This window comes from Urtica dioica, chromosome 8 (genome assembly GCF_054948205.1).
Source record: "Urtica dioica subsp. dioica isolate 48M chromosome 8, U.dioica_male_clone48M_v1_H2, whole genome shotgun sequence".
NCBI lineage: Eukaryota > Viridiplantae > Streptophyta > Magnoliopsida > Rosales > Urticaceae > Urtica > Urtica dioica.
Window position 1 is genome coordinate 3,191,880 of NC_142763.1, and position 14,734 is coordinate 3,206,613.

The 14,734-nt window shown below is 32.3% G+C and overlaps 1 protein-coding gene across 1 annotated transcript; it reads right to left on the reverse strand.

Moving 5' to 3' along the window:
• Nucleotides 1-4,872: 4,872 nt before the first annotated feature.
• LOC149387310 (beta-galactosidase 3-like) lies at nucleotides 4,873-11,077 on the reverse strand. The gene is made up of 19 exons (XM_089622581.1): nucleotides 10,549-11,077; nucleotides 10,343-10,438; nucleotides 10,130-10,242; nucleotides 9,973-10,039; nucleotides 9,759-9,851; nucleotides 9,418-9,561; nucleotides 9,002-9,090; nucleotides 8,804-8,909; nucleotides 8,614-8,701; nucleotides 8,406-8,524; nucleotides 7,832-7,996; nucleotides 7,573-7,751; nucleotides 7,384-7,493; nucleotides 7,174-7,283; nucleotides 6,663-6,773; nucleotides 6,458-6,571; nucleotides 6,160-6,362; nucleotides 5,375-5,708; nucleotides 4,873-5,295 (listed from the first exon to the last, which is right to left on the reverse strand). Exons 1-19 carry the CDS (start codon nucleotides 10,711-10,713, stop codon nucleotides 5,158-5,160), a joined length of 2,544 nt encoding a protein of 847 aa, XP_089478707.1. The 5' UTR covers nucleotides 10,714-11,077; the 3' UTR covers nucleotides 4,873-5,157.
• Between the last annotated feature and the right edge of the window lie 3,657 nt (nucleotides 11,078-14,734).

Here is a 14,734-nt window from a genome sequence, read left to right on the forward strand (position 1 = left end):
AATTACATATATGACGCGAATGAATAAATATAATTGGTGTTTATATTATAAATATTATAGTCAACGTCAATGAAAAGTCAATAAAAAGAATATTTGTGACATTGTTGTCTATTTCAGGGTATAATTTCGTCATTTTAGTTAAACAGATGGTATAATTTCGTCATTTTAGTTAAACAGATGATATAATTTCGTCATTTTAGTTAAACAGAGGGTATGAACTCGACATTTTTGAAAACCGAGGGTTAAACTCAACATTTCACTAAAACACAGGGTATAAATGTGTTATTTTCCCTTTGTGATATGAATTAAAGGCATTTTCAATGGCATTTCATTTGTGAGGATCCTCAACCATCAAAATGAGGATCTAAAACTCATTTCTTTCAATGGAGACTTTCGTCCTCAAATCTTAAGAAATTAATATTACATATTAGTCTTTAAATTTAAGAATATTGATTTTTTTTTTTATATTTTCATATTTATATTACATATTAGTCTTTAATATTTAATAATATTGTTATATATTATGTTATGTTTTTTTATTCATCTACTAGTAAATATATCAAATTATTAAATTAAAAGGATTTAATTATAATACTTTCATCTTTATATACTAAAAAAATAAAATATTTAATTAAATTTTGGAAACGGATCAATTTTAGCAACTTATACAAAATAAATGACTAAAATATAATTACACAATAATTTTTGAAAGTGTGAACAGTGCACTTTCAAATTTGAAAGTTCACTGTTTAAATTTTCAAAATGAAAGTTTAAGGGTCTCAATTGGAACACCAAAATTCCAAAATAAGAGTTTAATAAGGATCTCTACTGAATAAGCCTAATACGATTCACTAATTTGAATCCCATAATGGATGAAATTTATAGACAATTTTAGCGCTCTCCAGCTGAAGTAGTCATGTAAAATTTTAAAACTAATGTGACAGCAAAATAGTCCAATTTTGGAAAGTTGATAGATATTAATATTATGGGCCATGAGTCATATAAAACGTTTTTTTAAAAGTCTATTTCACGTCAACTTCCCGTGTAGAAAAAAATTGGGAGTCAACTCAAAATTGAAATTTAAATAAAATATATAGCTCTATAAACTCTTCCCAAATCTCTGTAAGAAATAAAAAAATAAAAAAACTCCATACCAAATCTAAGAGATTGCATCACTTTCACTCCAATCCGATCCAATTCAATAGTAGTAACATCGAATTTTGTGATGAACACAAAATGGTTTTTATCATCGATTGTGATCATATTTTGGTTTGTTTCTTTGGCATACTTTTTAAATAAATTGAACGTGTTTTTTTTAGTGATGAACGATTTATATGTTAATAAGCAAACACCATATAAATCATATCACAAATATTATATGAATCGTATAATTTTATCATCAATATGAATCGTATAATATTTTTTTTTATCAATATGAATCGTATAAACCAGATCTCGATTTATATGTGTGCAATCTGCGTACTTTAGTTCTATAACACAACAACGTTAGAAACACTATGTTTAAATAAACCAATAAAAACTCTAACAGATAAACGATATACCATATGATCATCGTTTAAATTCTGATCTTATTATTATGTTTTTTATAATTATATCGCAATTAATTGAGTCCGAATGTCTAAACACGGTTAAAACACGATTAAATACCCATTTAACACGACTATTAAACGGTTTAATTTAAATGGTTATGGATCTGTAAAAAAAATATATGGTCGGATTTGGATCTAGATTTCAAACACGATTAATAAATGGTCGGATTTTGTTCTAGCAATTATTTATGCAAACACGATTAACACGACACGATTACGACACGAACACGAAATTGCCATCCCTAATATGATGTAAACTTGTGATGAATTTATAAATAAAACAAAAAACATTACAAGAACGGGAAACAAGAAAAAGAATAAAAAATAGCCCCAAACCCATCGTCGACGATCTTGTATCATATGCCTCAACTCCATAACTTACCTAATTTTATTCTCTACAAAATATTAAAGTGTTTATTAAACTAAAATAAAAAAATCTTAAGCGTGAGTCGTTTATCAATATCATCGAGCTCTAGTTTGTTTACGACTCGAACAAATGTCCCACACCAAAAGGGTGTACGAGACATTTAATCGGAATACATAAATGTTTTTATGATGACAATTACTCTTTAAATCTTAATAAGCAAGAAAGTGAACAAAGTCAAAAGGCAATTGTTTCGTTTGGCCTCCAAAAGATGAAGAGATTCTACCTTTAATGGTTGTAGCCTTGTAGGCCTTCTAGTCATGGAGGGGTTTTATTCTTATTTTTATTATATATAAATAATAATTAATGTCTGGTCCAAATTTATAGAATGGCATAAGCCTCTCTATGTTTATTTAAATAAATAAATAAATTATTCTAGTCTTTTGACTTCGAACCATAAAGCCAACGTAAGAATACTTTATTATTATGATTTTCTTCTGAAAGGAGATTTTTTTGTGGGGACAAAAATAGAGAAGAAAATATGGTGTGTATTTGCTTGCTAAGTTAACGTTTTTTTTTTTTTTTTTTTTAATACTTATAAAATATTCCGCAAAATAATGCTGCATGCATATGCAATTTACAAACTTTTTTTTTAATCATAAAGTTTATCTGCAGCTTTTTTTTTTTTTAAACACAGTACTGATATTTAATTAAATGGGTAAATCTGCCATCACAATTTTAACCATAATCGGTGAAAAACGTGAGTATCAAATTTGAGAGCCATTTTCGCTAAACAGTACGCTGACATATTACAGTTAAGCAGAACATACGTAAAAAAAACTACAATTCAAGAACTTATTAACAAAGAGTATATCATCCATTATTGTGTGATGTGTGTGGTGTAATTCTCTAAACACGTTTCCAGACATTTGAGTGTTATATAGTTGTTGAGTTTTGTGATTTCGTGATTGAAGGTTTCATGAGCGCTGGACATCAAAGAATACCAAACACTGGGAGAGTGTTTGAGAGTGAAATTAAGGGAATCTCAGATTCAAGGGGAGCCTGACTTGGAATTCACGGGTAGTAATAGAAAAACAACATTGAGACAGAGATTGTTCATATAAGTTCATTGTTGTACTATTGAGTATTGACTACTTATTGTTATAGTGAATTTACTTTACAATGCGTACATTGCCTTCCAGAGTAGGTGACGTTGCACCGAACTGGGATACCATTCTTTGTGTCATTTAATTTTACGCTCTGTCTTGTTTGTAATCCATCGCTTGTATTGGAACAGATTGTTGCACATATTGATTCTACATTGTGTGCAACATCTTGTCTCTGACTTAACATAATTTCAATTGATATCAGAGGGGGCACCCAAATCAAGATAGTGTTTTCCTTGTATTGTTGACCTCTTTCTATTTATGATGGATAATACCAGGGAAGGTGGACCTGTTAATCGTCCTCCGGTTCTTGACGAAACGAATTATGGGTACTGAAAAGCTCGGATGAGTGTCTTTCTTAAGTCAATTGATAACAAGACTTGGAAAGATGTCATAATTGGCTAGTTTGTCCCCACCCATTATTAAAAAAAAATGATAAATGTGTTGTCATATCTACCAAACCGAAAAAAATGAGATCTAACTGAAGATGAAGTTGCTCTTGGTAACTCTCGTGCTATTAATGCAATCTATAATGGTGTTGACAAGAACATTTTCAGGCCCATAAACACTTGTATAGGTGTCAAAGAGTCGTGGGAGATTCTTGAAGTTGCTCATGAAGGAACTTTCAAAGTGCGCAGTCAGAGACTTCAACTTCTCACCACCAAGTTCGAGGGCATGAACATGCTTGAAGAAGAGACCATAACTGAATATCATGTGCGAATCCGAGATGTTGCTAATAAATCCTTTATCGGTGACAATCACAATAATTCCCACAGATCTAAAGGAATCAAGTGTCGTCAGTGTGAAGGCTTAGAACATTAAGGAATGTTCTAACTTTTTGAAAAAGCAAAAAAAAAAGGCTATAATGCTACTATTTCTAATGGTGAATCTGATGAAAGCGATTTCGATCAGATAAGCAATTTTGTTGCATTTACTCTATCATAATCCTGATGATTCCATTAATGTGTCTAATTTCTTTATTCACGCTGATAGTTATGTTGTCACCGATGATGATGAACTCTCTGATGAAGCTCTTGCTGAAGCTTACAAAGTTCTTTACTCTAAGTGGATAAAGGAATCACAGGTTCTGGAGAAGCAAAATGAAATTATTAAATCTCTAACAGAGGATAACATCAGGTTGATGAAGACTAAGTAAATCGACTCAACTTTGACCTTGAGAAGATGACCAAATTTGTGAGGATGCTCAACTTTGGAACAGACAATCTTGACAAGATACTCACCGCTAAAAAACCTGCTAAGGACACGAAGGGAGCAGGTACTATCATGGTGCGTCTAGTTCAAAGACCACATTTGTTCCTCCTTCTCAGAACAAGCTTGCAAGCTTTAGATCTACCACTCGAAGACCCGGCGGAATGAATGGCGGATTTAAAAGTTTAGAATTATTCGCTCGCGGAATCCATCGATCCTGAATGATGTCCACACTTTCACCATTCCCAACTCACCATTAATTAACAAACTTGAAAAATAATTCATAATTAAGTTTTGTGGAGTTTTAATGCCAATGGTGACTTTTGCTACCATACCGGTCTACTATAATAAAATTATTAATATAATTATATTCTATATCAAATATATTCGTATTTAATTTGTTTTCATAAAGACTTGCACACAGTGGCTTCATTAGCTACTCATGGAGATGCTGAGAATTAATATATATGGTATAACACAAATTGAAAAGAAAATGTGAACATAAAAAATTTGAAGAGATAGATAACACATTAATTTTCTCTCATAATGAAGTATAATACAGATTGAAGTGTGAAAAAAACGTAGGAAACAAATTTATGTTCCTTAATCCACATTCCCACATTACTTGCTTGAGACATGATTTATACTTATAATAATAATGCAAATCAACATACACGTTACAAAATTTTAAGAAACTGTCTAAAGACCTTTCTTGGGTAACAAGCAACCCTTGAATGAAGTTTTAATCAAAACGTCTATTTTTTTCCTTTTCTTTTATTTTTTAACCAATTTTCTTGTACTTCTTTTCTCATGTGTTTGGTTTCGTGGTAACGGTCGGAGAACATACAGCTTCCACAGATAACTTCTTCGGCGTATTTGGACACGGGTCTGATCCAAAATTACTGCTCGATACGGCCACGGAACACGTTTCTTGGCCGATACAATTCTACAAAACAAAACAAATATATATATAAAAAAATTAAAGAAAAATGATCTATATTATCTAAAAAAATCCCCTAAAATACCTTTTTCAAAACAGAAAGAGAGTTCGGGGAATGGCAAAGCCCGTGCCGAAATTTTCCACAGCTTCCCGACGGAGTTCCAAAGCTAGCGAACGCAATGGCAGAAATAGAATACCCGGAAGAACAATGTAAATCGACGCTAGGTTTCGCAGCCTCGTTTTGTTGATCATTGTCGACCGTTCTATTGGATTCGGAGCGTCGATTATCTGAAGCCTTTGCACAAATAGTCGTGACCGATCTCTTCACGAGCGATATCTTTGACACGTCCCCGCCAATCTCCTCGAATACCACCAACAGGTTCTTCGATGGCTTTAACCAAGACCGAGGAACGTGGTACCTAAAAAAATGTAAATCGCAAAGGTATACCTCCAATCTTTATTTTTTTCGCAATATAATAATACCCATACTTTTTAATCATGCAAAATTATACCCTCAGTTTTAAAAATTCATCTAAATTTTACACTGTCCTATAACTTCACTACATAAAAGCATAATATAATCTTACATTAAATTCCTAACTAGTCAACTTTGACATGTAACTACTCTCAAATGGTATTAAAAGTGAGGATTTTTTTTTGTTCCCCTGCAATAAAAGTTGCATAATAACACCCATACTTTTTTGATTATCCAATATTATACGCTGACTTTTAAAATTCATGTAAATTTACACCGTCCTATGATTTCACTACATGAGAATAAAATCATCTACATCAGGTTCCTAGCTACTTGACATTTACCATTAATTTCTCTCAAAATTTATTGAAAGTATATATTTTGTTTTCTTTTACCATTTTTGAGTTGGTTCGTTGCAGCCGAATTCACACTTGGGAGGTCTGTATGTTCCGGCGTAACTGCACGTTCTACATTGACCCTCGGCGAGAACGGTCCAATACCTTCCAACGCTTTGACCGTTGACCCAAATCATTCCCTTTTGCATACTACTCATGTCCAAGGCCACGGGCTCATCTCCCGCGGGCTCCTCAAAATAAAGCTGCAAGTTTCAACCCGATCACAATCGTCGATCTTGATCTAGCCACATCGATAGCGATCAGATACAAATATAATCTCAGATGTTTCGGTTTTTACCTTATACCACGTGAGTGGTTGTTGCTTCGCAGCAAATAACGATCCCGAGAGCCAATCAACGGAGGATATAGAATCCGGAGAGCCGAGATTCATGGCCTCGCCTTTTAGCCCGACCTTCGCGCCAAAAAAACAAAAATGTCAATTTTATTTAGTAATATTACATAGTCGAGCGATATTTTATTTTATTTTATTTAATCTTTAGGACCTTGTATGACCATCTCTGCCATGATAAATCCATCTTTCCTCTGTCTAGTCCCTGGAGAGCAACCGGGCCTAATACTCCGGCGTTCCTCGTCTCGAAATGTGGACCGTTGTTCTTTTATTTTATCACACAACAAATAGAAACTGATTTAGAATTAATAAACATGTGACACGTTGACATAAATGAGACTACAACAAATTTGGATACAAGTCCAATTACCAATGTCTACTCAAATTTGTGTCTACAGTTCTTATAAATTAAGCAAATGTTTTTTTTCTCTCTTGTCTGAATCTAAAAAAAAAATCTTCTCCAGACGATTATTCTGACACCAGTGAAGACCTATTTATGATACGTGGTATATGTGATTAATAGAAAAAAAAAACTGCAGCCAAATTTTAAAAGAAAAAAAAAATGGACTTTTTATTTATTTTTTTAAACTTGTGTCTACTATCTTCAACAAGTATCTTCAAATGGACTTTAGCCAACTTAAAAAATGAATAAAGTAAGAACTAACCGGTAGTCCAACAGCGATGCTGAGCAGCGATATTTTATTGAATCCGACACGAAGGTTGACCTCTCCGGTGAATGTGAATCTCTTGCTAACCCTTGTCCCGTGACGAGAACCTATATGCACACACAAACATATTTTTTCCGAGTTACTTCATCGGTTTTATTATCCGAAGAAAATAATATGTATTTATTAATTTTTTTTTTATACGCCTACCTGAAAGTTGTCCGTTGACAAAGACATGCAAAGCGTCTCCTGCGGATTGAACAATCAGAGTCGGACGTTGACCCTTCTTAAAAAATGATTCAGATGAGTCGATGTTAACGCTGCAAAATATCAAAGAAAAATATGAAAAAATATTTCATAAAAAAAAGGTAGTCTTAGTTTGGTTGTTAGTTCATTTACCTTGTGGTGTACCAAAGGTAATCGCTGCTGTCTCTCGTGACGTTCAACTGCTCCAAAAGACCGACGGCCGTGATCTTCGTGTCCTCGTCTATCAACGTCACGTCCTCGTTGAAGGCTTCCCAAGAGTTCGACAGAGAATTCGTGGCCGACATTTGCGCTTCCGATGATTGAACTCTCACCTGTAATAGATTAGAGTGACTTATGTCGTGTCATATTTCTAAACATAAAAATTAGCATTATGGTTGTGTGAGTGACTTACTTTAGCAGTGTTAAACACGACGTTTTTACAATCGGGAAGAATGCTTATGGACCAAGGCGGGATCTTGTATTCCTTTCCGTTGAATTTCACTCTCGAAGCGGATTTTGTGTTGGAGTTTGAGATAAAAGCCGCGCAGCCTCCGGACTTGGACGAGAATACGTACGCCTTTTTAAAACACCAGAGACGGGTTTAAGTAAATGTTAGTATTTTTTTTTAAAACAAAAAAATAAAAAGATATCCAATCTTGACACACAACATCCACGACTCGAAGATGGGTTCAGGTAAAGATTTACGACAAAAAGCAAAGATCTCCGGGTTTACTTAAATATTTATTTTAAAAAAAAAATATACTATTTCCACCAAACACTGCCTTGTGGTCGATTGGAATTTTTTTGAAAAAAAAAGAGCAGCTGAAATTTGGAAATTTTTAGTATGTAAATGTACCCGGTACAAAAACGAATAATGGAAACAAGCTAAGCTCGAGCACCTATTCATATTTACACAATCAACCAAGTTTTTTTTCTTCTTCTTCTTCTTAATATCCTATTGAGAGAGCTAATGATAATTGACAAACCTTTTCATAGTTGCCTAAGGATGTGATGGTAGGGTCGGCGTTTAGCAGAGCATTTTCACATTGTTTAATGGCATTATGAAGATCCTTCAAGTGACCGTACTTTGGTTGTCTGAGCAAACCTATTACACGAGCGAGACAAAAAGCCATTTAGTCAAAGTCAAACTCGAAAATCTACGAAAAAAGAATTTAAACCAGTTGACTGTCTCACCATATTCGTCGATCGGAGCATCGTAGTCGTAACTGGTCGTTATAAAGGGTCCCCCGGCGGTTCTTCCGAAGTTAGTTCCACCGTGATACTGCAAAAAAATAAAAATAAAAAACATGCAAAGAGGTAAAAAAATATCTCTTCACTAAAGAAGGAAAATCATAAATGGGTTTGCAGGGTCAAATTAACTAACCATATAATAGTTCACAAAAGAACCTCCCTTTTGGATAAACCGAGCAACCGCGAATGCCAAATCTTTGACTGACCGTTTATAGACTGGGCCGCCAAATTCCGTGAACCTTATACCAAAAATGAAAAAAAATAACATAAAAAAAAGAAAAAAAAAAGAGAAGACATTGTTTTATAGAGCGGAGAGACATAGAAACTATACCAGCCACTCCAAGCCTCGGTCCATAGAGTTGGTTTGTAAGGTTTGTTCGGGGTGAAATAGTCGCAGTAGAAGCCATTGCAACTGTTTATCTGCAAACGAAAAAACGACTTATATAGTCACGTATTACACGATTCAATCTAAAAAATGGACCGGTGTTTGTTTGAGCTTTATGATCTCTGATACCATTTCAAGTATCATAGGCTCTTCTGAAACACATGACCTTTATATACACGGATGGAGCTATAGAGCAAGTAGTTAGGTGGGGCTAAATTGTACAGGAAAAAAAAATCTTGTAGTCTAATTTGAAAATTTTCAGTATAAACTAAAAAAAAAAAAAAAAATTTAAACAACAAAAAATAATCTCAAGTAAAAATATCATCCTTAGTTTCAACATTCAATTTTTCAAAAAAAATTACCACAGGGTCCGGGGCATCGTTTTCCTTGCACATGACCCAAGGAACTCCGGTTCCCAATCCGACCGCCATTTTTGCGGCCCAATTCATATAAGCTTGCCCGGCGGCTCCAAAGGCCTTGCTCTCCGGCTCGTACTCATTCTCAATCTATAGTATGCAAAATAAATAAACACACCCGGAAAAAAGATAATATGCTTTAGTGAAACAGAAATGAAAACAAAGAACATCAAAGCTTACGGTAATTAGTACATTTTTCATACTTGACGTATAAGTAAGGAACCATTATTCAAAGGCCAGGCTTTCAAATCATGAAATACAAAATCAGTTCAGAGTTAGTGAGAGACCTGAGAGAGTATAATGGGACCACCTTGAGACTCAAACAGTTTTTCATCTTTCATCATTTGAACTATTTTCTGGGTGAATTTCTGCATCGCTGACTGTAAATTGGAAATTACACAAACACCAAAAACATATCATCAGTGGAATTAATTTAAATATTATTTTTTTTATCAAAGAGCAAAAAACTTATCGACGAGCAACATGTAACAAAACACAAACCTTGAAAGGTTCATTATCAGTCCTGAAGCTAATGCCAGGAACAAATTTGAGCCAAACAGGAAATCCTCTGGAAATTTTGGGTATTCAATGAAATAAATGAGCATTTTGAAAGAACAGTTCAATATAAAGTAATATTTTAAAAGGTTTAGAGTGCTACCCAAAATTCCATTCAGAGCAAACATAAGGTCCAATCCGAAGATGAACATAAAGCCCTGCTCTGTGTACTGTCTTGATGAATCCAACCAAGTCATTACTTCCCTCAAAATTATACTAAAAAAACCCAAAAATTTAAAAATTGACATCAGACAAGTTATATGACAAAAGTTAATTAGAATTGAATAAAAAAAAACAAAATGCAATCGAGTTATACATTGCCCTGAGAAGGCTCGTGAAGATTCCAAAAGACGTAAGTGTCAACAACATCCAAGCCACCATCTTTGGCCTTCCGTACAAGACCCTCCCACATCTAATTTAAAAATATATAAATTCCCAAAAAAAAAAAAAATGGGTGTTGATGTTAATATGTGAAATGAATAAAAAAAAAAGAGTTGGGGAACTAAATGAAGTAAAGTGAACCTGAGGGGTACTTCTTGGGTAGTGAATAGAGCCAGAGAAAAGGATTTTCCTTTGGCCATTGATCAGAAGAGCTTTTCTGTCGTAATCAACTTTGCATTGCGTCAAGTCAAGTCTTAGAGAGACTAACACCAACCAGAGAAGAAGAACTAGCCATTTTGCTTCCATTTTTTGTTACCTTTTTAAACTACAAAGACATTAGACAGAGAAGAAGAAGAGAGGAGAAGAAGAAGAAGAAGAAGAGTCGGTTTATGCGAAAATGGGTCGATTAGCAGAATAGTGATTCTCTGAAAATTATACATTTGTCTTTAACAAATCATCATCATATATATTCTTCCATTATTAATATATACGCGCGCACACTCACACACACACACACTATTTTTTACAGGTCACTGTGTGACACTCGGACTTCTGTGTTGTCGAAGGGTTGGGTTGTCATGCATTTCTCTTTTTTAATGCAATGCAATGAAAAGAAAAAGAACCGTTTTGTATTTTTTTATTAGTGGAAAAGAAAAAGAAAAAGAAAATATCGCTATCAAGTCAACAGCAATACTCTTCTCTTGTTTAGCCAACAAAAACAAAGCAACGGATATTTTAGATGTGTGTGTGAGTGGTGATGCAAATAGTAATAGAGATATGATTGTTTGGAAGCGCGCGTGAGGTACACGGCCTATTTGAATTGAAATACAAAAGTTGTTTGTTTTAACTTAAGCTGTGGTTTATGAGCAAGAAGAAGAACCATGTTTTCATGGTGACTTTCGGTGTTTTTTTTTTACAAGCCCATAACCATCGGAACAACAGAGAGAAATCTGATAAATATGACAACAATAGTTTAAAGGGAAAATAACACATTTATACCCCGTGTTTTAGTGAAATGTCGAGTTTAACCCTCGGTTTTCAAAAATGTCAAGTTCATACCCTCTGTCTAACTAAAATGACGAAATTATACCATCTGTTTAACTAAAATGACGAAATTATACCCTGAAATGACTAACAGCGTCACAAATCTCCCTTTCATTGATATTAACTCTTATATAAGAAAAACCAAATCAAATCTAAATCAGTACCCTAACTTCCAAATTCTCAATTTTGAAATAAAAATAGGCTTAAATTGAAATTAAATAATAAAACTCATACCTCCTAAAAAATGACTTCATTTTGTGTTCGAATCATAACTCTAAATCCTGGATTCTCTGTTCGAATATGCGATTTTGATGACTATCAACTATCGATGTTTACCCCTTTGCCTCTTTCTGTGTTCTTCACAATTAAGAGACTGTTGTTTATTTTTTAGTTTTTAAATAAATTACATATATGGTGCGAATGAATAAAGATAATTGATATTTATATATAAATATTATAGTCAACGTCAATGAAAAGTCAATGAAAAAAATATTCGTGACACTGTTGTCTATTTCATGGTATAATTTCGTCATTTTAGTTAAACAGAAGGTATAATTTCGTCATTTTAGTTAAACAGGTGGTATGAACTCGACATTTTTGAAAACTGAGGGTTAAACTCGACATTTCACTAAAACACAGGGTATAAATATGTTATTTTCCCTAGTTTAAAATATCAAAAATTTCAACTCATAAAAATTGAAAGAATTAGCTCATTTGAAATATTTAGATTTCAAAATAGCTAACGTTTGAACTTCATCCGATCCGATGAGTATCTACATTTTAGTCACAATTATCTTTTCTTTCATTACTGGTCTGCAATGTTGTTTTCGCCGTCGCTCCTAACTTCATTTTATGAGGCTAATGCCTTTCTCATTTGACTTATTTTTTAAGATTTTTTAAGTGCGATTGCTCATCTTCTTATCCTTCTTTATTCGGATTTTTTTTCTTCTTACAATACAATATGTTTTGGTACATTGAAGTATGATACATCATTTACATATGGAGCATGAGAAGAACGGTGTCATTAGTTTCAAAATTCATCTCTTGTCGAGCATATTTTGTGGATACATAGTTTATCAAGACTCGAGAATGATGATAAGGATCATCAATTATAAATTGTAATTTTTTTCACTAACAATCTTGGACACTATTTATAACTCAAATTTTTTGGTTAACTATCATGCTGGTAATAAAACCATCTAATAAATAAACGAAATATTACACTACAACTTTTGTTCTCTTTTTTTTTTGTCATTTAAAAAAAAAAGCTTCTTTTTCTTATTCTTCTAAAAAAATCTTATTTTTTGTATTTTGTATCCTTAAAACATTCATAATAAATTTATTCTGATTTTCTTGTTCTATGATTCTAAATAGAGGATTCTTTTATCTCTGGAGAGATATGTTATGCTTTTCCTATAATTAACTATAATAATTACTTCTTCTTTTTTTAAGGCAACTCTAATAATTACTAGTATTCTTTTCAAGGTTGTTTTCCACGTCGTAATTGAAAACTTGACATTTTATTGTTACCTTTCTTGTTAGTGGGTGGGAGCTATGGGACCATACCGTGACACTGTCCAAGAGACATAATTCTAATAAGGGCAAAAAAAAAATACGAATTTAATTTATTACGGAAGGATATAGCTGAGCATGAACATCCGTATATATATATTTGAAAGGTACATCCGTATAATTCTAAGAACCAGATCTGTACTAAACATGAGAGAATACAATTTTTATATTGTTTTAAGTATATATTCTCTTTAATTCCATGCTTCACAAATGTGAAACATATTTATATTATGATTTTTTCAATTTAATTTAATATTCAAATAACTTAAAATGTGTATATATTCTTTGTTCATTATGTATAATGTAGTATTAATTTAAATAAAAATAGATCTCTCTACTTTTCCTATAAATCGCTTTATAAAGAGTATAATTATTTTAAATTCAATTTAAAAATCCACAGCTTTTATAATTTTATTTCATTCTTATCTCTTTTTTTTTTCTCCTTGTGTTCTTGAATGCAGGACCATATGGAATGAAATTGTGACAGAGCATGTGAGGATATCGTACCCTACAGTTTGTTCAAGTCTTATTGTATATGTCACGTGAATCGTGAACTACAATGCACCAAAATTATATACGTGTATTTATGTGGTAAGAATTTGAAAATGGTATATCTCGGTAATTACAATTCCATCACCTTGTTTTATTTTTTGTCATTATTTTGTATAGTCAACTGTTTATAATTATATTGCTCCACATGACCCATTATATATATGTGACAATGACATGAGTATTTGTTAATCAATGTCCTATTAAATAAACTGTCGGTAGTCCTTGCTCTTTGACTAATAAGGCCAAATAATAGCAAGTTTTTTAATCCTCTTTTGACTTGTAGTTCTTTAAACATTGTTTGGGCTTGTGATTTTAAGAGGTAAATTTGTTGTTTAGATTATAGATATTATAAATTTCGATGTATTACATGTATCATATATTAATGACGATAACTTTAGTTTTTAGAAGGGAATTATTTGAAATAGATTAATGTCTATTCTCTATTAAAAATAATAATTTAATTATTAAAAATATAACTCAATTCATGTCTATTTTTTTTTTATATGTTGTCTTTATTTGAGTTACTTTTTAATTAAAGAATAATTTGCTATAATTTTAATAGAAACGTGTAATGAGCCATATGCGTAACTCTCTCTCTCTCTCTCTCTCATTTTCTTTAAGATTACAAATTAAAAGTTATGCACCAATAGACTTAATTATAATTTTAGAGAAACTTGTACAAGTACTGGTTTTCTTAAAAGTCGAAACTATAAACAACTCTCACTTTAAAATTTTAAATGAAACTGCAAATGGTATTAAAAAAAAAAGAATAATGTTGTCGATAAATATGAGAATTATAAAAAAAAAATTGTTATATACTTTTGAGATTTAATTTTGAAAAGTGGATATTCGAGTTAATTTCTACAAATGAAATTTGCTGTAACTCAAAAATAACTTGAGCCAGGTTTGATGTTATCTATATATCTCATACATATTCTCTTTTATTTTCTTCCTGATTATTCTCTTAAGCTTCCATGATTAACAATATCTCATTTTTGGAATTTTCTTTCAAATTATTCTTTTCGAGGGAAATTTCAAGGTCCTAAACTCCTAATATAGCAAAGAAGGTTATGTAGTTTCTTTCTTTTGAGTATTATGGACAAATTAATTAATTGAAAAAGATCAAACAGACTGTCTTGATTGTTACAATTACAGTGTC